At 46.5% G+C, this 25213-nt stretch overlaps 1 protein-coding gene across 4 annotated transcripts in view; it reads left to right on the forward strand.

The window, feature by feature from the left end:
• The first annotated feature begins 1504 nt into the window (after positions 1 to 1504).
• Positions 1505 to 25213, forward strand: part of LOC144137831 (cytochrome P450 3A8-like) — a 34598-nt gene continuing 10889 nt past the window's right edge. For all 4 annotated transcript variants that reach the window (XM_077669837.1, XM_077669839.1, XM_077669838.1 and 1 more), the window contains exons 1-9: positions 1505 to 1641; positions 2104 to 2200; positions 6439 to 6491; positions 11327 to 11423; positions 14038 to 14163; positions 16019 to 16271; positions 19509 to 19642; positions 21584 to 21695; positions 22269 to 22362. In XM_077669837.1, coding sequence (XP_077525963.1) covers positions 1586 to 1641; positions 2104 to 2200; positions 6439 to 6491; positions 11327 to 11423; positions 14038 to 14163; positions 16019 to 16271; positions 19509 to 19642; positions 21584 to 21695; positions 22269 to 22362 — 1022 coding nt within the window. In that variant the 5' untranslated portion in view covers positions 1505 to 1585. The remainder of the gene's footprint in view (positions 1642 to 2103; positions 2201 to 6438; positions 6492 to 11326; positions 11424 to 14037; positions 14164 to 16018; positions 16272 to 19508; positions 19643 to 21583; positions 21696 to 22268; positions 22363 to 25213) is intronic.

A 25213-nucleotide genomic window follows, 5' to 3' on the forward strand; every position in this document is an offset into this window, starting at 1 on the left:
GTTGGCGATAACAACACCTGAATTGATGATTGATTGATTGTAGGATTTAACGCGCCGACGCAACGCAGGCGATGAGGCGCGCCGTAGTGGAGGGCTCCGGATTAATTTTGACCACCTGGGGATCTTTATCGTGCGCCTAAATCTCGCACACACGGGCGTTTTTGCTTTTCGCCTCCATCAGAAAAGCGGCCGCCGCGGCCGGGAATCGAACCCGCGACCTCGTGCTCAGCAGCACAACGCCTTAGCCACTGAACCACCGCGGAGGGTAACACCTGAATCACGAAAACTTCTCAAGCAAAGATGAGTGAATGAAGTTTTTGTACATGCGTTTTCGTTTGCCTAGTGAATAGTGCGCAGAGTACTTCTTTGGAATTGTAACGAAAAATTGGCCGCGTATCTGCTTGCTCCGATCCAAATGTCGTCGACAGACTGCAGTCTTCTACCGCCCCTGCACCATCACACGCCATCCTCTATTTCCCTCCCACCCATCAGGCGTTTCCGCTTCTCCGATGGTTAATTCAATGCAGATTCTCTCACTCCAAATCAATTTTTCCGCAATTTATTGGTTATTGGTTTAGCATTATAGGGCTGTTTCCTCTGTAGCGGGGTGATGACTACTCCCACTTCCCCCCCTTGACCTAGAGCCTTCCTGCCCAAATAAAATCTCTCTCTCTCTCCCCCCCCTCTCTCTCTCTCTCTCTCTCTCTCCCTCTCTCTCTCTCTCTCTCTCTCTCTCTCTCTCTGTAGCGGGGCAATGAGTTGTGCCATGTCATCAATGGCATCTTTCGGGAAAGCGCACAACTTGCCTGTCATGCTTGTTTCATTTTCTGATATAAAAACCATAAAACGTGTTTTCTTAAGAATCTTAACTAAAAGAACATTGCTTCTGTTAGCCATGTACCGACATCTTGCCACTAACACGCCTGGGTTTTTTTGGTGCTGCACCAAATGAACATGTATGGCACACGCGTGCGTTTTAGCAGCTTGTAATGGTCTTCCCTAAACTCCTAGTTGAACAGTCGTTCGAGTTTTGGCTGGGTGGTTGTTACATACAGACAGACTGACGTAAATACAGACAGACCAATATTTTTGCGTCAAGTAGCCCAAGACAGACTATCGTCTTTAAAAATGCAGGCCTCTTCGTGGAATCCTGAGGTAGGCCAACGTGATGTAATATTCAAATTTTATTAGCTTGCTTCAACGTTTCTGCTTACTGGGAGTGTATTCCTATCGCTAAGCGCACGCATATAACAAGAGAAATTGCCCATTTTGTCGCTCGTAAACCGTTAGAGCAACCAACTAGACCCTCGCTAGCCTCTGTAAACTGTCTTTCGTGCCCTGCGTGATGGCCTGTGAACCATGGCAGGTCAAAGGCAACCTTTGGCACGAGCAGTGAGCGTTAACAGCTGAAACAACCTAGTCTTGCGCCAGCAAACAACAGCCGTAGATAACCCCCGTAAGTTGCCTACCGGTACAATTTACTACCACACCAGGGTTGAGATAGCCAAGAGCGGAGCTTATTATGTCTCTGGCCAGCTAGAAAGCGGCGCCGGCAAGAGCAGTCCAGGTATTTACAGCATTAGCGATGCTTCAAGCTCTGTTTCTCAGCGCAATCGTCGCGTTCGCAACATGGTTCTTTATGTAAGTAACGTTTCTTATTTACAGCTATCAGAATAACTATTTTAAACGATTGGCAAGACTAACGGAAATCAAAGGACGGTTGTCGCGTTAAACACGTCCATCAAACCGAATTCGAGCATGTGCAAATGTCAAAGTTTCTGAGCATTGCGTATATAAGACCATGAGAATGTAATGCTCGGTTTCGCATTGAAGAACTGAAGGAATTTGAAAGGTTTTCTGTTGTATACGTGCACTATTTCGAAAAAACCGCTCAGAGTGCAGGCGTCATTGCAATTTGCACTGAAGGTTTTGCACCTTGGTTAAACTATTTATTTATGGCACAAGCGCATTGAACGGGTAATTTGCCTGATTGGAGGGCTGGGAACAAATGCCATCCAGGTAGGCTTCATATTTCAACATCAAAAGGAGACAGAAGTGTTAGAGTTGGTGCCTAATAGAAATCGGAATTGTTGACGTTTTTAGACAACGCAAACGAAGACTTTCACTGTTCAAGGACCTTGGAATTCCTGGGCCACCTCCAAGCTTCATTTCGGGAAACCTATCAGAGCTAATTCAAAAGGTAAGATCAATGCTTAGCGAAGGAACTGTTTGGGGAAAGCGGCTTTTGTACATACCGCCGATATTTTGCCAAGAATGTTGGCTAAACGAATGAAAATGTGTATCCCGTAAATCCTCAATGCTGCGGAAAATCCAAGCCAGTAATTATGATACCCTCTAATAATGTATTGATCATCTATCGCTGCTACCAAACGCACCATTGAAGCTTATATCGCCGTAACTATTATTCCTCATACAAATATTGGGAAAGCACTTTACCTTAAACGTCCGCGTAATTTTATGTTCCGAAAACTTGCTAACAGTACTGACGCCTAAGTTTTAAATCTAAACAAACAGAAACTTGTTTCTGTTGCTTTTGTGTTCTAGCTTGTTGCTGTACAATATAACTGTCTCCGGGTGCTGTAGCTTAAAAGGGTGCCACAAAATATCAATATATAGCCTTCATATTACCGCAAAGTGCTCCTCTCAATTGATAAACTAAAAATGGAACCTCTTAGCTTTGCAAAAGGGTGGTGTATTACGTGTTCATATATGACCAAAATACGGAACATAGATTTCTTTATAGATTTCCCGCATCAATCTTACGTATTGAGTTTTCTAAAAATTTCAAAAGAAAATTTGCTACATCTACGTCTCGGTGTAGTAGTGGGAATAGTGGGATTACGTGCCGCCCGGATGCCTCTGGAAGTAATTTGCGCTGTTTCTAGTGATGAACAGTTCTTCTACGTCGGATGTACGCCCAGTTTCTCTACCGACTCAGCGCCGTCCCCCACGCGAATACACCATCAAGCCGAAGCACAGGAGGGAAGTGCGGCCAGGACATCCAAAGGACGAAAAAAGAAGAGCAAATAAAGAGACGCAAAGACGAGGTAGCAGTAAAGGACAGCCAGGGGAGGTCATAATGCTTTTAAATAGGTCGGTAACGAGACCTAAGTGGCTCGAGGTATTGTTATGTTCTTGGGCTTCCCACGTCTTGTAAATTAAGCTGAGTGCCTCCGGGCCTCAGTGTGCGCTACAAAACAACTGCTGCTGAGGAAGAGGTTCCATTTGATTTTGGCGTATCTGTCTTCTCACATAGGGGAAAAGGCAGAGCACCTTCCTGTACACGATAAGATAGCCCTACATGTCTTTATTCCGTAGCCGTCCACCAAGCGGCGGATGCAGCTGAAGTAGCGCAGGCTCAAGTTTAAAAAAAATCAGTGCGCTTCCACTCTGTGAAGGAGGACGACCAGCGAACCATGCACGTAGTCCAAAAAGTGCACAAAACAAAACACCAGCATCATCATCATCCTCAGCCTGTCTACGCCCATAGCAGGGCAGAGGCCTCTGCCATAAATTTCCAATTATCTTGGTCCTGTGCTAACTACGACCAAGTTATCCCAGCAAACTTCTTGATCTCATCTGCCCATCTAACTTTCTGCCGCCCCCTGCCGCGCTTGCCTTCCCTAGGGATCCACTCTGTTGCCCTTAACGACCAGCGGTTATCTTGCCTTCGCATTACATGCCCTGCCCACACCCATTTCTTCTTCTTAATTTCTACTAATATGTCCTTAACACGTGTTTGTTCACTGACTCACTCTGAAAAAAAACACGTTCTTTTCCAATTTTCGATTGAGCACATTTCCTAGCCGATTAGCTGAATGAAGCTTGGAAGGACTCGAGTTTTATCCTACCGGACAAACATGGAGCTGCCCGTTTCCCTCCCGCGCCGCACTCATCTTGCTGTCTGTGTCCCACCCCAACCCAAACCGCCTGACCACGGAGGACAGCTGTCAGGTCGAATAGCGCCGGAGACGTCAGCTATGGAATGTCCCACCAGCAGAACGGGGTGTGTTAACGTTCAGCGCGTGATGCCTGCCTTCGCGGGCACACTGACCACAACGCTAACCCAGCTCTGTGCCGGAACAGAACCGGAACCAGCCTGACGGGGGCCCCGTGAGAGGAGAACGCAAAAGCACGTGAGTGAAATATGTGCACGCAGGAGGAGAGCTGTCGCTCTGGGAAGCGGCCACGTGAGTGGCGCCCAGTCTGCCTGTCTGAGTAAAGGCCCAACCACATGCACGCGTAAGATCGACGTACTTACTCGCGCAACGACGTAAGCCTGCGGCGACATACGCCGCTGCCTTTGCGCCGACCGACGACGTCCGAGAGGGCGAGTAACCACATGTGGCCGCAACGCGCGCGTAAACCAATGCGCCGCGCAGTATGGCTGGTATGGCTCGACTACCCTGGACTCAGCTTTGTGGCGACCAGTTCAACTACATTTTAACTTAAACAACACAAGTAATGCCTATTCTCACAAAAGTACGTATATTTAATACATGAACAACTAAAACAGTACTTGGGACATTAAAAAACGTTACGGATTAGTGTGCATACTTGGTAAGCACAAAACCCTCCGCTACATTTGGCGTAAGCTGCTTTGCTCGCATAGTTGCTCGTTGCTTCGCGTGTTTTGACCGGTTGTTTGCTCTCCGTATTTTACAAATTACTTCATTTTATCCCATAGTGAATAGTATAGTTAAGGTAACTTATTTATCAATTTGCTGATAATCAATTGATAAATTTATCAATTTATCAATTGTAACGGGATCAATTTGCTGTCTTGTTATGCGACCTGACCGCCAGATAACATCCCCGCCTGAGGTCTACGTAAACACCGTGCGCCCGAAAGTTTGCGTCGATGTCTGGCGGGCTCTGACTTGGGCGTAACAATGGCGTAGCAATGCATTTCACGTACGCGGGAGTACGCCGGTTCCTTACGCGCTTACGCCGGTTTACGTGGTTGCGCGAGTACGTCGTTTTACGCGTGTATGTGGTTGGGCCTTAATTCGCAACACGCTTCCAAGTTGCAAAGTCTTTCCAAGTTTCATTCAGCTGATTGATTGATTGATTGATTGATTGATTGATTGATTGATTGATTGATTGATTGATTGATTGATTGATTGATTGATTGATTGATTGATTGTGAGGTTTAAGCCGACGATACACAGGCGATGAGGCGCGCGGTAGAAAAAGGCTCCGGAATAATTCGGACCACCTGGGGATCCTTAACGCGTGCCGAAATCTCGAACACACGGGCGTTTTCGCTTTTCGACTTCATCAGAAAATCGGCCGCCCCAGCCTGGAATCGAACCCACGTCCTTGGGCTCAGTAGCACAACGCCTCATTCAGCTAATTGGCTTCAAATTACGCTCAATCGCAAATTACAAACAAACTGGGTTTGTTTCGTGCACTCCGTGGACTGCGTCCAGCTTCGCAGGTCATACTTCTTCACAAAGTCGAAGGGCATTAATTTTTGGGCATGGGAAAGTGCGCAGGAATAACCCTACAGCGCAACGTTAAGAGGTCATTACATGGACTGCGGTCAAGCAAACGCAGAGGGCATTTAAATTAGGAAGAACACACACAGCCATTCAAATTATCGAACGAGAGAAGGAGTTATTCCAAGGACCCATAGAAGGATGTACAAATGCCTGTGTTTCAGTGATATAAGACGTTCGTGACAGAGATGGCTCGGAAATTACGTACACGGAATGGACACTGCTGACGGCAATCAAGGCCACTCGAACTGAACATGTCATACGGCGGTGAAAGAGGACACTGACGGCGAAATTAGCGTTGAACATCATGGTATATTAATTACATTTCTCAGGATTTTTGAAAGGAAAGCCGGGGCTTCCGCTTTTTATTTGTTACTTATCAGTTGTATACGTTCGATTATTGGTTGGTAGGTTTAGATTTTGGTTTTTTAATCGCCCTTGTTCCATTTTCCTGTCTAGAATTGACATCCAACTCGCGAAATTCTGCGTTTATTGTTTGTATTGCAGTGAACACGGGTAATGCTAGGGTCGTGTAATTTTTCTGTTGAGTCGAGAAACGGCCTTTGAAGCGGGGAAAAGAGTGAGCGGCTGCTAATTCATTTCCTCCCCCATGCGGATACTCGGCATCCGTGTGCGATAGGCGTGCTTATAAATATTACACCCAAATGAGTGGAATTCCGTTTGCGGGCCCTGGTACTGGACGCCCTACCTCCCCCGTGCATAGGTCTGGCCGGACCTTCCTAGTGATATCAAACCGCCAGCTGTCGGTGCAGTTCCTTTCAGCGTGATAACACGGGTGTCCCCCAGGATTTCTCAAACAATCAGCATGTCATTGGGGTGACACCAATCCCGCTAGTGTCAGTGAACAAATTGTTACGCAGAACAGCATAAAAACGGGATTTGATCTCTCTTACAGGGATCGGCGTTGGCATTTAAGGAATGGATTGATAAGTATGGTGACTTCGTTGGGTAAGTACATTGGGCTCGAATCAATATTTCAGCATGTGCAATAATAATGTCAGCACCATGCACATTTATTTGCATGTCATGGCTATACGCTACGAATGCTAAATTTATAGAACTTTTTGGCTTTGGAAACATGCCGTTATTTCTGGCCGCCAGTCTTTGAAAAGACTGCTGAATATAAATGACACGGACCAGGGCATGGCGACGCACGCATATACAAGGTATCCCGGCGTGCTCAAAAGCATTACATCGACGTTAACTACTGTTTCGCGCAGCGTCATACAGTAAGACACGAGTGAAGTCGTCGGCACGGGTCAACCGATGTCCTGCTGCCGTGTTTTGTTATCTGCCACTGATTGCTCACCTGTCGGCGAGCGCTATCTCTTTCGGTCGCTTGCCGATAGATGTCGCAAGTCTCCGAGCTAAAAACGTGCGCAGCAACGTGAGCGCGCACTGCTACGCTGCTGCCGTATCTCAACAGGCATGCACGTAAGCATTCACAATTTCTTCGAAAGCATTATTTGGCTTTTGTACTGATCCCTCCTTCCGTGGGAAAGCACATACGTGTTGATCAATGTTTTAGCAGGCAACTGCGCGTCGAACACGGAGCAACCGTGGCTCCCTTCTCCCATTGTGATGCGGAGTTCTCTAGGGCAACTAGAGCGTCACCACACAATCTCACTGCAATTACAGTCAAACCCGGTTATAGCGAACTGCAATATGCACCACGATTAGTTCGATATATCCAATAGTTAGAAATAGCTGAACCCGCCTATAACGAGTTTTTTTGTTACGAGTTCGCAAAACGCGGTGCCCCCTCACCCCCAACCCCTCCTCCCGGCATCCCCACATGCAGAAACGAACACAATAAACTATGCCATTACCCTGACACAAAAGTCTAGTGCAAGCAATAAAGCTACCTTCCTCTGTAACTACCTACTTTCCCAAACAGCGGTGACTCTTGTGTTCACTTTCGCTTTGGCGGCGTCACTAGCACCGCATTCTCTACATGAGGCATCATTTGCATCAGTTGCAGTCCGTGTCCTTCAATATCGAAGCAGTATTGGTGAAGTACTCTGACTGCCGAAAGCGCTTCATTAAGCATCAGACGGCTTTCACTCGCGACCTCCTCCACCTCCTCGGTGCCTCCAGCAGCGCCAGCACCCATGACATCGGTGACGGTGTCGGCGTCCGACGGGCTCACAGTGAAGGCAACGTCGTCGTCGACACTCAGAAAATCCTTGAAGGGCACTCCTTTCAGCACAACATCGGGAACGTTAGCGAGCTCTTCTCGCAGTTCATCGATTCTTCCATCTTGGTCCGGACTCGCTGACTGGGAGGGTTTAATCGTGAGTCAGGCGCGTCGGAAACAGTTACGGAAAATCGGGAGTCACGCCGCTCCATGGGAGGCGCAACATCTCCATCGCAGCCAATCAACATCTCAAGCACCGCTCCGAGACCACGCATTTTAGCGGCAGTTCTAGGCATTCCGAGTCCGATATATTAGATGTGAACTTCGTTATAAGGAGTATATTTCGCGTGTATTTTCGTAACTGATCTTGCTCTGTTCGTTATATAGCAGAATTCGCTCTATCCGCGTTCGTTATAATCGGGTTTGACTGTATTCACTGTTGACTTTGACGCCATGGCCGATAGTCGGGTGGTAAAGGCGCAGACGACGAACGCCGGGGCTTGTATTTGTTTTTGTTTTTTTTCGGCGAGAGGCTGTGGATACACAGACACAGTGGAGACGATTGTGGCAGTTTTCAGTGTTGCCAAGGGAAGAAATCGGTCGCTAAACTTTTATGTGAACACCATCTATTCTGTACATCAAAGATAGAAAACAAGACTCCGTTACATTTGCGACAAATGTTTTTCTTGTAATGCACTTTTCGAAGTGTTATGAACAGCTTGAAGTTATTAATATTATTGCTGAGGGCGTATCTGCACAATCGCATGAAGTTGCAGTGTTCAGAAGCGACATTTATTTGCACGGTCATGGTTGGCTGACCTAGCTTCTTTGTGCATCTAAAAAGTGGAGGTCGTTTTGCTGCCGTGCAGTAAGTCCTAATATTTGGGCGATCTTGCGCTGGTGTTGTATATTACCCAAAACAACACACAGATTAAAAAAATCACGCCATATCCACGGAATGAATGATGATAAGTGGGGCGAAGCTCGAGAGGGGGAGATCATCGGTAACCGTAACTCTCCCGTGAAAGTTCGCCCATTACATCATTAAAAAAGACGTAAGACTGTGTGCGTACATTGTACAAATCAACTTTTATTTTCGGAGTCAATGCTCCCAGGCCCAGACCTGGTGAAAGACCCCGCGCCATCGAGGACTACCCCGCACCTCCACCACAATTTGTCACGTAGGATGGGACACAACGGTAAAGAAAGAACTTTTATTTAGGGCGAACTTGTGCCCGAACAAGACGAGAGGAAACGAGCAAAGGTCCTTGCGTCTCGTTCGATCTCCGAGAACGACTTCCTGCGTTCGTGGCGTGATCTCTTGCGTGATCTCCCCCTCGCAGTGCGCGTGCGCTCGCGCCTCCGTTGGCGAACACAGACAAGCTCGCGCTCCTGGTGCCGAGTTTGCGCTGCCGGTTGCAGCCGGTTCTTGCGCGTGCAACGCGGTCCACTTTGCGACATCTCCGAAAGCATGCGGCGGTCACGTACCACGAGACACAAGGGATAGACAGACCCATGGCTTTAGGAGCTTCGCCCCTAAAACGAATGGCGGGCTCTTGCCTCTGGCAGCCTGCGGGCAGCCCCGGGCAGCCAGAAGTGGGAAATCGAACAGGCCCACTAATGCGCATTTTGTTATTCATGACATGGGTTCGCGATACTTATCACGTGTCACAGGAAAAATGTTGGGAGCATTGGTGTACTCTGAAAGTATTCTTTCACTTTATAGTATGCGACGCGTCGGAGCATTTGAAACTCTGTACCTTCGATGACCAAACTCTTCATACTTGTACTCATTTAAAGTCGATACGAAATGTGTAGGGGATCCATTCCTTTGAGGCAGTGGAAGCTTTAGCATAGCCACCACAGAGGTAATGCTCAACCTCAGCAAAACGTGTGATATCAATAAATAATTGAATCATCTGGCAGTATCCCAGCAATGCACCTGGTGTCAGCACCCGGGGGGGTGGAGTGGGGTGGGATGGGGTGGGGTTGAGGAGGGATTGCGTGATTGTAGTTAAACGTACCAAGCTAAACCAAAATATTTTACCAGAGTGGTTTGGAATTAAAAAAATACTGGTAGCTGGAAGCATGACTTCCATATTTTATTTCTCCTAAAAACCATGAAAGGTTCATCTTATTATCTGTGCGATAAATAATTTAGATGGTTTCCTAAATCACATGGTACCAAATACTGCAACCGGGCTTGGAATAAACTCCGAACTTGCTTCTTAGGCATATATTTCGACTGGATTCAAATGTATCACCTACTATTTTATTACCCGAAAGGTTGTTTCCTCGAATTGAGCATGGTTGGCAGGCCACACCTCTCTCTCTAGCAGCTTGGGCATGACTGATAGATGATATAAAAGCATAGAATAAACCTTTGGAATGATTAGGAGCATGAAAGTACTTTTTTTTATTAAGCCATCGTAATAATAATTTTTTTGGCTCCTGGTTACCATTGTGCCTAAATGATTTGGTTCCGTTGCTAATGTAATTTCTGCCCAATCCCGCCCATTGGCGGAAGGTACACCCTACAGTTTCCCAGGAAGGAATCCCAGGTGTGGGTCAATATTGTGCTGGTGGCTTTCTTCCGCAATCATTAGTTCTTTCACGGTTAAGTCACAGACTGGACACAAAGCATATGCAGAGGAACAGTATTTCTCCTTGTGTTGCAACTGTGCTGCCACGAGGAATCCTCATCGAGAAATCAGGCAGCTCACACGGCTACGCGGGAAAGTTTGAGGTTACAAATCTCTGCTACTTCACCCTCGCCGACCACGCCCCGTGCGGCCTCCTAATGGCAGCGATTGAAATCATTCGGTACAAAAAGGACAAGAAAACTCACCTCAAAGGTGTTCCCTCAGCCAATTTTCTTATGCCTCTTCCGGAACTGCCCCGATCTGCAGAAATCGTCATCAATAAATGCATCGTCAACGCCAGCTGTGCCCCTGAAACTTTCAGACGATGGTACGCCCCTCTGTCGGCTCCTCTATGCCTTCACTGTTACTATACCGTCAAAGCCGATCTCCAGCATCTTATCTGGTTCTTTACCTAATCAGCACGATATCACACCTTCGCACGTACTCCTACAAATGATACCTCAATTCCCACAAGCACTCAAACTGTCGATACCACTACTCCCACACTCGAGGCACAGCTGTCAATGAACAGCGGTCTTGCACGACCAGTCTAAGTCTGCGAGTCTGTTCTCCCCACCGGCCAATGCTCTGTGCAGAGAACCGTCCAATTTTAACAGCATCTCACTTCAAACATAAATGAATTTGTATGCCTAAATCTTCGAGGCGCATATCGAGCTTGTTGTCTTCGACCACCCGAGAGTTTCACTCCCACTTCGCCTGCCTTCTGCCCAAAGACTAGAGCCTCTCCCCCCAAAAACTATTCCTCCCCCTCCTCCAATTTTATTGGTGCTGAAACAATTGATAGGCATTCACTAGGTAACAATTATAGACACAATCGAAAGTTTAGTTCTATTGGTAAATTAGCAAGATTTCGAACAGATTTTTGTGTTAAACTTAATTGCATCTTTTTTATTTCGCTTGAGAATCAACAATTCCATCATCTTGGATGCCATTGTTTATGTAAACGCCCTACATCGTGGTCCTGATGGGTGCTTTCTTTGCAGCTTCTACAACGGCGCCTACCCTGTTATCATCGTCAAGGATCCTGAACTGACCAAGAAAATTCAAATCAAGGACTTCGCAAATTTTCACGAGAGGGGGGTAAGTTACCATTTGCATTCAACAACCCGTTTACCACATGATGCCAGTGCACGCTATATATTTCTGTTGTATCTGAGGGTACAAAAACTAATAATACTTTTCAAAGTCGCTGTTCTGGGAAAAATGGCTCTGGTGTACTACTTCCAAACGTAGCCATCACGAGCCAAAGCAGACTACACACCGAGTGTTTCGCGAAAATTTGCCTTCACTTGATATTTCACAACCTGCCATCTAGCTATACATACTTGATGATCTCACTCAGTAATCTCGCGTGGGCTGAGGGAGAGCCCAGCCGGCCTGCCAACCATGCGCCAGCGAAGCAGCGCTTTCGTGTGCGCGTATCATGCGTTTATTTTGTCGTCGTTCACTCAAGCTCAGTAAGCGAAGTGTTTTCATGTAGCAGACCCCCGGGTAGTCGCATGGTGCGCAATAAACCGCACGCCATTGAGTTTCGTACTAATATATACAAGAGGGAAATCTGTCGCTGCAGTCGCTGGCCGCCGGGAGTGGTGCCATTGCCGCTAGCGACTTTCCTTGCCGACTTGGCTTAGCTAGCCATATGGGTTAATTTTTGTCTCGAAGCCAAAATAAACAAAAAAGGTAACATTTTTTCTTGTTCATCGTGCAGGAACCTTCTACATAAACACTGACAAATTACTCTTTCTGGAGGTTCAATGTTATAATAACAAAATAAATTTCATGAACCTTCTGCAGTAATATTGTTCATTTTTTGCAGCCAGAGGCAACTTTTTGGGCTGTTCATGAGCCATGCCAAGGACAAATGGAACGTGCCTGCCCGGTATATGACAGAACGCTCGCCGAAGCACGGCTCCCCTAGACAATGGCGCCAGATTTCCCTGTAGTATATATTAGTATGAAACTATGCCGCACGCACTGACGGCCCACCCGCCGCTGGGCGATAAGTCGCCGCCGGAGGCGAAGCAACCGTTCCACTCTCGCCTAGTCACGTGGTACCACAGCAGTGAAGCTCCCAGCAAGCGAAATGATAAGAAAGAAAGGCGCAGCTTGCGCGCCAGCGACTCAATGTGCTGCGATACGATGAATGACCTTGAAAAGGTATAGTAATAGAGCTTCCGCTCTAAAAACAATGAGCAGCAGGTGCGCCACATGGCGGATAAGACAACCCTCCCATCCTACTAATGCTGACCAGTAGTAAATGGTGAGGATATGGCAAGCCTGGCTAAAATATGGAGTCCTGGGAGAGCTGAACGGTTATAATCGTCTTAGTTACGAAGAGGAGAGCGGCTACAAAATCCGGGGGTTGGGGTCAATCTCACACCACAGACGGGGCTACATTACTATGTTCTTAACCGATAAACCCATTTATTATTCGACAGAAACCAACTTTGCAAGCAGGCGAGGATAGTAATTGTGCCCTTTCAAACGAGTGCGACAGGAATGATGATTTATATCAAATAATATCAAAGGAAATATTTGTAATACTCCTGCCACAAGAAAATATAGAAGCCGCCGTGAATACGCACGTATCCGGCTACTTATTAATGCGCGAGCACAGTTTGGTGAGTGCCCCAACGAAGAGCACGGCGCTCTATATCTGCAAAATAAATGCAAGATGGGTCAAGTTGACACAAACAAAAGCCGATCATAGGTACCTTCAAATTTGTAAGAAAGATTAAAAAGAAGCAAAAAATGCGTGACACAACGAGACACAATGCACTAGTGCGAAGTTGTGAAGTCGACTTTAGGTGATTTCGGTATTTGGCGCCTTCATATTTTGTAATAAGGCTGCTCAAATTTTCACTAGTAAACTGCCTTCCCAGCACGCAGTTTTGTTGAGTATTGGAACTATTTTAAATGTTTCTAGTGAATATCAGGGAGGCTAAAAAGAATGCTTACGTATTAGTACAGCATGCTCCAAATTTCTGAATTATTCATTTTCGTCCCAACGTATACAAAACAGTTGATAAAGTTTAGGAACAAATGCAAAGCCGTTTTCAACACTCTAGTTTGGGAGTTTCAAATCGGGTTAGATTTTATCCGAGGAATAGTGGTTTACGCCAGGTTTTCTGAGATGTAGAGTGGCATGCTTGCCTTTGATAAACTTGCATTGCTACGCTTTACCTAGGGCTGTCGGTAGATCACTGAGTGTTCTCCTGAGCGCCCACATTACACTTGCCGACAGGTGGCTTTATCGATAAATGAGCGTCTCTAAAAAAACTTTCCGGAGCACACCACTTCTTCGTCCACGCCCAAACTTTAGACGAAGGTCGCATCTTGTGGTCTATTTTGTTTGACACGAAGTAAAAGAAGGGCATTTACCTACTTATATATGAAATAAATAAAAACGGTTTTCACCTATGGGAAAATAGATGTTTATGACAAACTTGGAACGGCGGTGCCACCTGCAGTATGCAGAACAAAACGCGCAATGGCGAATCACGGTAGGGAGGATACAAATGAAGCGGCACAAGATCAAAAACCTCTTTCGTCACTAGTTTATGATATTCACAAATAGGTACATCAGAGTTCATACGAATTGCAGTAAAATATTCCCGCGACCACACGTCGTTTTCTTTTTCGTCTGCTTTGAAATCATTTGTCATCGCTCAGCTACAGTATGAAGCACTTGCAGGTGACGTCCGCATTCACCCGCACTCACGATGTCAACAAGCAGAACATGGTGAACGCTTCCGGCGAGCGCTGGAAGGAAACGCGCAGCCTGCTCACTCCCGCCTTCACCTCGAGCAACATGAAGAAGGTGAGCAGCATCGTTTCTCGCGCTCAAATTGATCCTTTCGCAAAGTGGGCGTAAACGATTCTGTCCACTGACTGGCAATCTTCGCTAGTAAAACTGAAGTTTGGATCATCTGATCATTTTTTCTAGTGGTAATGCCACAAATACGTGGAAACATCGCCAAAGAAATCAGACGTTGGGCTTATGCCGGTACTTTGATAGTTTCCTGTGTAGTAGAGTAAACGTCCTGACCCAGAGGCCATAGTGTTCGAAAGTTCGAGTAGTTAAATTAGGATCTGTGTAATCTTCTTAGAAATGAAGAATACAGAACGAAGTACTTACAATGAACGAATAAGATGTTAGGAATAAAGTAGATTAAACAAAGCGCTACTTTGACTGCATTTTCAAATGCAGTGTAAGAAGTTCAAAATCGCGTAACCGGGTTATAAAAACTTGCCTCGTCTAAGCAAAGCCATAAAGAGGTCGCCTGGTCGCCCATTCTTTGCGATTTGGCTGTGCTTGTATCACCTCGGTTACAATGTAAAAAACTGCTGCACGTTTCGCTTTCTGCTTCTGTGCACTTCAAAGTGAACACATGTTAGTAATTTATATCTATTCCGTGTGTACAAAAGAAAATGATTGTTCGGAAAGTAGTGGTCACCTTACGTACAATCTGCGAGTGTGTATTAATACAATTACCTCAGAAAACATTTTAGTTCATCCCTCAATAAATTTCCACCAATACTATCCAATAAGCCACTTTTTTGTTGCATTGAAAATAATATTTTTATAAATTTGAAATCAAAACCAGCCTCATAAAACGTCTCTTGCAGCAGACCTCGTATATATTTGGTAGACGTGAACAAAAATATCCGCTTTGTGGGCTCTAACTCAGGTTATGATGCAGCATGGTTGCATAGCTGGTAGGCTAAACGGAGCCCACTGCCATATAAGGTGCTGCTGGGGCCTAAAAAAAGTCGTCAAATGTCGAGGGAAAGCATTAATGCGGCCAATATAACCTTACATGAAACAGAGCAGTACTAACCACATCGGTTCTATTTTTTATGTTTTTAAACGCACTCGTCGCACTGCGGCGACAGCCAATGCGAATTCACGAGGGCAATACGTCACCGGCTCTAGCCAGTGTGAGTCCTTTTCTGCAACTTAACAATGAAATGAAATGTTTACGCGGCCATGCGCAATATTTGGTATGCCATTAGCCGTGGGGTCAAGTAATAATATTACGGGTACTGCTTCGTATTCAACCAAAATAAAGAACAGCTCACCTACTTGTGCCTTGTTCCTACTTTTCACCACGCGCCCTTAGCTAGCTTCACGTTATTTCTTTCATTAAAGAAATAAATAAACAAGTAAATAAATAAATAAATAAATAATTATTATTTAATACTGTCAAAGCCTCGAAGGTGTTGTTGGCAGGAGTGGGTAATACAATTTAAGCTGTGCTTAATATGACCGTCTTGGGCGTGAAGGATCAGGGACGCTGGAGATGAAGGAGAGAGAGAAACAACTTTATTTAGGGGCCTGTGTCAAAAGGACTGTTCGGATTCTTGGTCAAATTATAGCGGCTTGTCTAGTCTTCATGAGTTTTTATGCTATTTACTAATGTGATCCAATAGATCTCTTCAAGCTCCTTATGGAGTGTGACCCGTGATCCTGATCCGATGGATTCTTTGGCACGTCGGAACTGAAAAGCAAGCTTGTACGCCAGGATGACACTTCAACTTTGAATTTGTGACCTATGCGCGAATAATTGTGAATGAACTGACCGCCTTTGATTTCAGTTAATATCGTTTTATGGCTCTGCGTAAAACTTAACGTGTCTTCCCACTGATTATCCTACGATAAAATTCATTTCCAGATGAGCGTCCTGATGGACGACTGCACCAACGAGTTTCTCGAAGTGCTCAAATCCCACCGGGAGCAGAACACTGCCTTCGATGCTGGCGAGTGCTTCCACAGGTTAACAGCTGACGTCATTGTACGCTCAGCATTCGGTCTCAAGTCGGATTTGCAACATAAAGGAAAAAGCAACAGAACGGCCGAGTCTCTCCTGCATGACAGCCTAGAGAGCTTCCAGCAGTTTCGACACGGTTGGAGAAATTATCTTACGGGTGAGCTATTTCGACTGTTCTTGTGCGAGTGCATTTGATACACTATCATTACAAGAACCTTGCTAGTTCTGTTCAATATAGTAACAGGTCCTATCTAAGTGAAGGCTTCGAAATTTAATTTCAGAGTATGAGAACGCACGAAAATTATTAGCTTCAAACAAGAACGGATAATGAAACCTAGGGAAATACCATATGCCTATCATAACGTTCATTATTTAATGATGGACAGAAAAGACACCCCAGTAACAAACATACTTCTATCGTGTGAGGGTGAATGACAGGGATTATCGCAAACTCTCTAATACCCTGACGCCTTTAGACGACCGAAATGCTGTAACTACGGTCCCCAATACCTGCTCATTGCACCATGCTGGTAGAGACGTCTCTTCGGTGTCTGGAAGCAGCATGAAACTGGCCGCGTATCTGCTGGCTTAGCTGCAAGTGCCAACTAACGGTGCAATAATTATGCGCCCCCCCCCCCCCAACCCTGCAACGCAACCCCCCTTCTCTGTCCCTCCCACTAATCCTGCTCCTTTCCTCTGCCCTCTGGCTATTCCCATACTGACTGCAATGTGGGCTTGCTGGATTCAAATTTCCCGCGTTCGCACTACTCACACGCCATCTGCTGAGACTTTCTGTTTCTGTTCTGCTTGGCACAGCTCGGCCTCTTATCTTTATGTTTCCTTTCACGTCGCCTCTCTTTCCGCAATTTTAACAGCGAACCTGTTTAGCAAATCGTAATTTTCCGTGTCCGCAGCTAAAATGCCAAAAAATTGCCGAGCACGCACACGTGTGTCAAGGCCTCACGGTGACCGCCCGGCAGTTAACAAAACCAAGAAAATGCGTAGCGCTCCTGTGCGCGTGCCTCGCGACGACCGCCCAGCGTCCCCGGCGCACGTTTGTCCACGCAAGCATACCCACTCAGGGAGATTGACCAAGACAGGAAAAAAAAAAACTTCAGCGTTCACCGTAATCGTTCCAACACTTGCCCTGAACGTGGAAGATAGGCCAAAGCGTACGCCCCTCCAGGTGATGCCCAATGGTTATCACTTCCAAAAAAATGAAGGAAGCTCACACTGATAGCAACAATGACGGATAAAGGTCGCGGTGGCAGCGAAGAAGAAGCAAATCTCGGCAATCGGCGACTTAAACCTTCGTGATGGTCGTGAAGGTTGCGTACAGCCTGGCTACCTTCAAGTTCTAGCGCTATGTGTGAGCTTCCTTCATTTTTTTAAGGCATTGTTTTGTGTCCATCTAATATCGTAAAAAATCAGTCCACTAAAAGAAAGCTGGTAGCAGGTATTTACATTTTGCCTCAAATATGCCTGACGTTTCCTTCCTGTTAAATAATTCAATTCGTGGGTTTGGATTTGGAACGCTCTTGCTTATATGTACTTCGGGATTAAACCTTCTTGCAAGTGTTTTTGAAAAAATATTTTGTTATCCTCAAAAATATAAAGCCAAATTATAGTCAATCAAAGTAATTACAAGCCCTTATTAGGCCGCTGTGATTAGGGGCACCAGTTCTATTGAAGGCTGGGGAAAAACATAATATAAAACAAAACAAGTTTACTCAGCCAATTTGTTCAGCTTTACGAGAGATTCAAGCATACGTATTTTCTTTAAAATCCCATCACTGCTGTCAGAGCAACGTTTGTGTATGCGGGAGTTCTTTTTTTGTAACTGTACAATGTATTTAATGTTATTTGGTAGCAGCCGCAAGAGCATTGTTTGTCGCCCAACTACACCGATAAAACAAGCTTTTTTTTCAAATGCGATGCAAAGCACTTGTTTGGAAAGGACAACATCTAATGTATCGCAATATATAATAGCGGCACGCACACTGCAACGATACTGGATAATATTCATGCAAAAAAGTGTTTATAGGTTGCCCTCACGATATACAATCAGAGCTCTTCAAAGCTGCAATAGAATTATTGCTATTCTTTGTAGGACGTGGTTTGTGATACCGCAGATTAATAAACATTATACGTGGGTTTATTTTGTTTTCCGCTTTCATTTGAAGACATTCGCACTTTTGAACTGAACGTTGAGTTCATAAATGTAATCCCGCCTTTCACTGACATCCCAATTCTCGCCAATCTTTTACGTTTCCAGGGTCAAACTATTCCGTAAACCGCCTGCGCTAAAAAAAGGTGCCTTGGATGGGAGACGACTTCCCGAGAACACAAACGAATGGCATAATTCCAAAAACTTTTTATTTCCCCCAAATCTTTAGAATAGTGACTGTGTGGCGTAGTCTCTGAGTACTTCGCAAAAAAAAATATTTTTGCGCCGAAAGCTTACTCTTTCGGTTAGAAATTTTCACTCGCGGTTTAAAAATGCCGTTCACGAGGATGGCTTGGTGGGCTAGTTGGTGTAGCATCATAAAGGGTTGACAGCGCATAAACACGACGACACAAGGCGACGACCCATCCTCGTGAACTACATTTCGACTTCTTTGGGCTCTTTCAACTGTTCTTCAACCGACCCAGACACACTCATCTCGCTCACTGCCTGCGCTAGATGCCAGTCTCGTGAGCTCGGCTTCTGCATACGTAACAAGGTACTACCACCGGCTGTACTGTCGATGTTTGGAGGCCTCCCTACATCACGGAAGCGTGGTTTCACTGTCTGTGCAACCGCCAGAGCGGAGTGGCAGGAGAGAAGCCGCTTCTTCAAAGAGTGCCTGTTCCAGCGCCTGCACAGAGGAATGGAGCCTCACCGCGCCTCAGCTCGGTGGCGAGAATGTGTGCGCATCCTGGACACTGCAACTGAGCGACTTGTTCAGCGCTTGTCCTGTCTCCACTTCCTTGTGTCGTCGTGTTTATGCGCTGTCAACCCAGTTAAAAATGCCGTTAAGATCATATGACGTTTTCTTTGAGGATTTCCAACGATATACGATATAATGATTTTCCAATATTTATTTACAGTTATATTGTAGAAGTGACTATTGGTCTTTTCAGCAGGGTTTCCATTAAGTGTCACAGCCACACATTAAAATAATTTTGCCTGGAATTAGACCCCAGAGCTACACTCTTGCGAGGTACTACATGACCTCCGTTGCTGCCCTCCCTCCACCATTGCGGCTGTGAGAGAAGGAAGGAGGATACATGAGTAAGGGTGGCAGTAGACGAGTGGTGTAACTGCGGAAGTACAAAAAAGTGGGATCGCAATTACAACTTTCAATTACTTTACAAGCAGCGCAGATCCTTACAAGTGCTCGTCCTTTTTCAGCGTGCTTTCCAGAACTAGATACGCTATGGAAATTGCTGTTTCCTTTCATTGCGCAATTTTTTAGCAAGACGCCGACGGACAACATTATAGACGACGTCACTCCGATAATCCAATTTCGCCGGAATAACCGTGAGGTAAGCTTCTTTTGAGCCACGCGATAAGCCTCCGCATGCGTGATTGCGCTGCGCACTTTGTCTTCACGCTGTTCCTTTTATAATTTTAATGCGCCCGCAACATTCAACCGAAGAGTGTGTAAATACTATAATTAGTCGGCACACTGGAAGAAGTTCGAACTTGGGGGATTTAAGTGCCGAAGCGGGACCTGTCCAAGGAGGCGCGCCGTAATGGAGGGCTCCGGATCCACTTTGACCACCTGAGGATCTTTAACGTGCACAGTAACCTCATCACACGGGTGTTCTGCTCTTTTCTTAACATCAAAAAGTTCGTTGAGCACTTCAGTCTCTGGCCTTTGGCTTGAGTGCGAAAGCATTATCTCTCTCTCTGTATCCTTGTCTGCCACCCCTAAACATCATCGCTTCCGTTTTCGCTCCTCCATACTGAATGCGGTGGAGGTTTTCTCAATTAATTCATTTTTTCTGCTTTCGCACTGCACGCGCACCATTGGTTGGGACAGTTTGTTTCTGCTGTTCCTGGAGCACCTCTAGCCGACATCTTTTGTTTTATTATTTGCTTTTATCTTTTCTCTCTTCGACACCAATTTTTACGCGCTCTTGTTTCTTTTTTTGCTATCGTTAACACCAATACAACGTAACTCTTTAAATAAAAGAACACTGTTACTCTCGGTGGTGTACTTACATATATCCTAAACGTGCCTGAGGTTTGTTTTGCACTGAATAACTTGGACATGTATGGTGCTTTTGCAGTACTTTTAGCAATTTGGAACGGCCTTGCATACTTCGTGTTCGCGTGTTCAAGCCTTCCTTCTGATTTTGGCTCGGTGGTTGACAGACAGGCAGGCAGACAGCAAGCTTTTCCCTTTTTTAGGAAGACCAGGAGGAGGACCGGATGTCGCTGGTGGGGAAAAAGGGGTATAGGGACAGAGGCAGGCGCCCACTGCATCACCCGCGCCAGGCCCCTGGCGACGCTAACTGGGCTGATGTGGTGACGCTGTTCCAGTAGGTCCTTATGTACAGCTCCAATATCAGAATGTTGAAAAACGCTGTCGTCGTGTCGGTGCTGATCCCAATCGGAGCAGTACAGAATAAAACGTCGCATGTTGACTTCACACGTGAAGTGACAAAATGTGCATGTGCAGGGGGCGATGATTTCAATGCCCTTTTCTGGTCAGCAAGGGTCTGCCATTTAGGGTCGAGGCCATGTTCGTACTTTTGCGTGCGGAGTACCTTAGGACCGCACAATGTCCGTCCTCGTCTGGGCGCATAGCATTTACAATCGCTAAAAACACACAGGCACCGGCAGGATTCGAGCTTGTGTCTGGAACACCAGACAGAGTTAGCGCCAGTCATCGTATACCCATTGGGCTACGACCGTGAGTCAGTAGCCGAGAGTCACACGGCTTACTCCCTCGCCTGTAACGGTGCGGAGTACATTAGGACCTCTGAATGTCCGTCCGCGTCCATCCGTGCGCACGCCACCATCAAGCGATAATCAAGCGAAATTCGATTTGTGCAGTGAGTAGCAGTTTCATTTGGGGAATAATCAAGGTGCAACTCACGGCTCAAATCGAATGACGGTCGGGGCGCAAGTCGGATGTCACTCGGGGCGCAACTTGGATGTCATTTCGAGTCCCCGTACTCCGCACCCTCGCCAGCATCCACAGAGTGGAAATGCTGCCATTTTTTGGTGAATATTCCTTGGAATCGGCTGAGGGGTAAGCCCCTAGATTTGAAGAGCAGCGATGCATTTCAGTCCGTCGCGGTGAAGAACCGAAGGTAGCGTCGAACTCGCGCCATTTCGAAGTGGCCATCTGGCGGTGAGTTCACGTACGGGTGGTCGCCGATATGGGGATTACAATCTGGAGTTCCACCTGTTCATCTCCAGCCTAGGAAATACGTCCCTCTCTAACAGGCTGTTATCTTATTCTGGTGGCTCAGGGCGGAAGAACCGACCTATTGCAGCTGATGCTTAACGCTGAAGCTGAGGAAGGAGCCCCTGTCAACGTACACTCGCTAACGGTCAACTACGATGGCGACACCACACCAGAAGGTAGGCATGCTTGCCTACTTCTGAAAACGTTCCTATTTGATTTTGGACTTTGAACTGCCGCTGTCTGTGCCATGGCTTTGTGTATGTGTGCCGTATGTGGCCCATTTACGGCGTTAGCGGTCCCCTTTAGGCAAGTAACTGTTTCCAGGCGGGGTAATGTTAAGCCACAGTGGGAAATATGGCGCGCCGCAGTGAAGGGATACGGATTCATTTTGGACTCTTGGGGACTTTCATGTGCTCCCGGGTCTCGAAGCACAGGTGTTTTCGTTTCTCAGCTCCATCAGAAAAACGGATGCCGAGGCCTGCTTTGAACCCAAGTCCCTATGCGCGGCAGCCACTTAGCCGCCGTTACGTACACGGTGGCATTCCGTTATTTGAAGGAAGTGTCAACGTATAGGTACAAGAAATAAATCCTTAACGCGATGTATAATTTTGGTTGGTTACACAAGATGTGATGGAAAGTCACGGTGAGGGGCCCAGATGTGCGGGTGCTTGCAGCTTCGGCAGCCACAACGTACCATGCGTGTAACCATGAATGCTTGACTTTATTCATTGTCGTTCTTCCACTTTCAGAAAATGAGCCACACAAGATCACTAACATTAAGAAAAGGCGTTTCTTAAGTAACACGGAAATTGCGGGAAATGGCCTAGCGTTTTTCGTCGCAGGGTAAGTGGAAAGTTCAACGGTACTGCGGTTTCTGCGAATGAATGTGCAGACAAAGCGGCTCATTATGCCCACGTAAGTGCAAAATTTGCCGGCATCACATTATCGCGCCATGATGCTGCAAGGTCCCTGCACCCCATCGCCCGCAAAATCACGCCTACTCCTTGGAACAAGCCGGAGTTTTCAAACTCTCGCCTGTACTTGCTCGACCCCGACCTGCAGCGCCACTTACCCATTAAACTATTTCGCTACCGCCGGAAAATTGACCAATTTTTAGGGGTCTAAGAGAACATTTGTTTTTCCTGCTAAAAAATGGTTAGGCACTAATTACAGGAACACAAAATGCAGATTATTTAACAGCCTTTCCAATAACACCAGTTTTTTAACTGTTTTATATATCATAGTTGTGAAAAAAAATCAAAATCAAAATTTTTGTCAAGTTGTCGAAAAAAAGTGATAAAAAAGGAGTTGTGTATATCAAACCACTGGTAGTAGAAAAATTAGAATACATTTTGTAGGGTTCATTTGAAAAACACGCCATAAAAAAAATGTCGACTTGCGCGGAGCAGTTTGTCAGATATAAATAAGTTAGCATGAATGGTGCTCGTGTCATGCGGTTAAGCCCAACCTCCAATTCAAAATGTGCAATTTCGGGTGCTTCCCTGGAAGAAATCTGGCAGTTTGACATTATCAGAGGCACCGATTTGCCCCCACATAACCTAAAAAAACTCCCCCCACCTCCCCGAAGGGGATCGTGCGGAAATGCGAATGCATTGGGTGCACCGATGAGTGCGCTGCGGCAAGCAGTAACAGAGAGAGGCGTGCGCTCCACTGCATTTATATACATTTTCCGAGCGCAGCGAGCGGAGAGAGGGTACGCGGAGAGGAGAGAGAGACCCGCGCAACACGCCCGCCCCGCGCGCGAGTTTTCTCTCCCGCCGAGCTCCGCGATGCGAGCGCCCTCACACGCCCGAGCGCGCTCCTCCTCTCCACTCACTCTCCGCTACTCCGCCCGAGCTCCGCGATCCGAGCGCCCTCACACACCCGAGCGCGCTCCTCCTCTCCCCTTGCCCTCCGCTACTCCCGCCCGAGCTACCACCTGCTCCGGTTGCTAGGCGCGCCACAGCTGTTGCTAGGGGCGAGGAGGAGCGCGGAGAGATAACACCTGCGGGCGCACGCCGACGGAGCACGACAACCCCCTACTAAGAAATGCATTCGCATTAACGACGACGACGACGACGAAGGCAGAACTACGAGGCGCGCGCTCACGTGCGCTCGCGCTGGAGGAATGCAGGTGCACGCCGACGGAGCACGACAACCCCCGACTAAGAAATGCATTCGCATTTAAAACATCTTGTCAATGACTGGCCTTCCATATACAGCGAACACAATATTTGGGACAAGCACGCGATGCAGAAAAAAACATGCCTGAAGTTAAAAACGGAACGCCGTAGTTGATGCTTGTTGACGTTCACGGTCAGTTATCTCTCAAAACATAAAGCTGAGCTTTATTATCATCTTACTCGCAATTGTAGCCTTGCTTGCAAAAGTGAGGTACAATGCGCTAGAATCGTGCCCTGCGATCCTTGGCCGAGTAGCAGTTGCGCGATGAAAAAGATCAAAAGATCAGCACAAAGAGCCTTCACTATTGCAGCGCCATCTCAGTCCGAATAGACTCAGTCCGAATAGACAGTTCAACTAAGCAGCAACATTAGACACCCGGATATACCCTCGCACGGAAACGAAACTGGAAGGCGAACAGCTGGCAGTGTAAGGCCGGTTTGAAGCGCTGTCCTCGGCGGAACAGATATCTGGAGACTGGGTGTGATCTTTTGACTTGCATCTGAAGTTATTATCGCAGAAATCGGGTTAGGGTGGGGGGAAATCAGGAGCGGCGTGCTTTGTTCGAGGATCAGTCGAGAACGCTCCAGGTGCCATGGTAGGTAGCCTTGAAGTTGGGTAACTGCGTATAGCGCGAAATATGAATTATGCGATGCAGAAACGAAACCGAAACTATTGTGAACTGCTCGCAAATGGTACTGGGGTAAGTAGAACTACCACAGAACTTAGAACAACGTGCGCAAAGGCAATATAACTGCCTAAAATCATAAAGTACCTTTGCAACCAGGCACTGCTTGACATTTTCAGCCGATTACTGGGATTGTTACTGTCACTGCGCGAACCTGACGATTAAAAATCGTTTGCTGGTTCACCATTTACGCCCTGATAGCAAAAAACAAACGCTGGTGCAGAGTAATTGCGAGTGGCACGCATTCTTCGTTGGTAGCAGTGACGCGCGATGACCACGCCCCTTTTCCACACCCAGGTGATTCAAAAGCGTGTCAAAAATAATGTTTCCGTTGCAACAATGGAAACAAAACTGATTTTGAAAGGCCATTTTCTGATCTAACTCCGAACAGCTTTACTTGTTCGAGCAACGCCTGGAACGCTATGAAAAGGCGCTCCCAAAGTATCGATCAAATTGATCGATTTGAATAGGCACGGTAGCGAAAGATTTAACATGCCACGCTCGGATGCCCCCCTACTGTGCCGCGTGCTTAGCATGGAGACGTTATAACATAGACGAACATATACATTTAATAAATATGCATATACGTATAAACGCACGCAGTGACTATAAGTCAGCATTTGTAGAGGTAAATCACCCACCAGAGTCCTAGTGTCTTTCCTATAAGTACTAAATATAATCGTTGGACGATACACCATTCGGCTACAAATTACGCATGTGTTGACCATAGGCCCTGGTGGTAAACCTCAGCCAATATAAGTACTTCCTCGTACGACTGAATTCCTGCGACCAATTATAGCATTCAAAAAGCATCCGCCCTTCAAT

Source organism: Haemaphysalis longicornis, unplaced genomic scaffold (genome assembly GCF_048455015.1).
Source record: "Haemaphysalis longicornis isolate Haplotype H1 unplaced genomic scaffold, Haemaphysalis longicornis Haplotype H1 scaffold_5, whole genome shotgun sequence".
In the NCBI taxonomy this organism is placed as follows: domain Eukaryota; kingdom Metazoa; phylum Arthropoda; class Arachnida; order Ixodida; family Ixodidae; genus Haemaphysalis; species Haemaphysalis longicornis.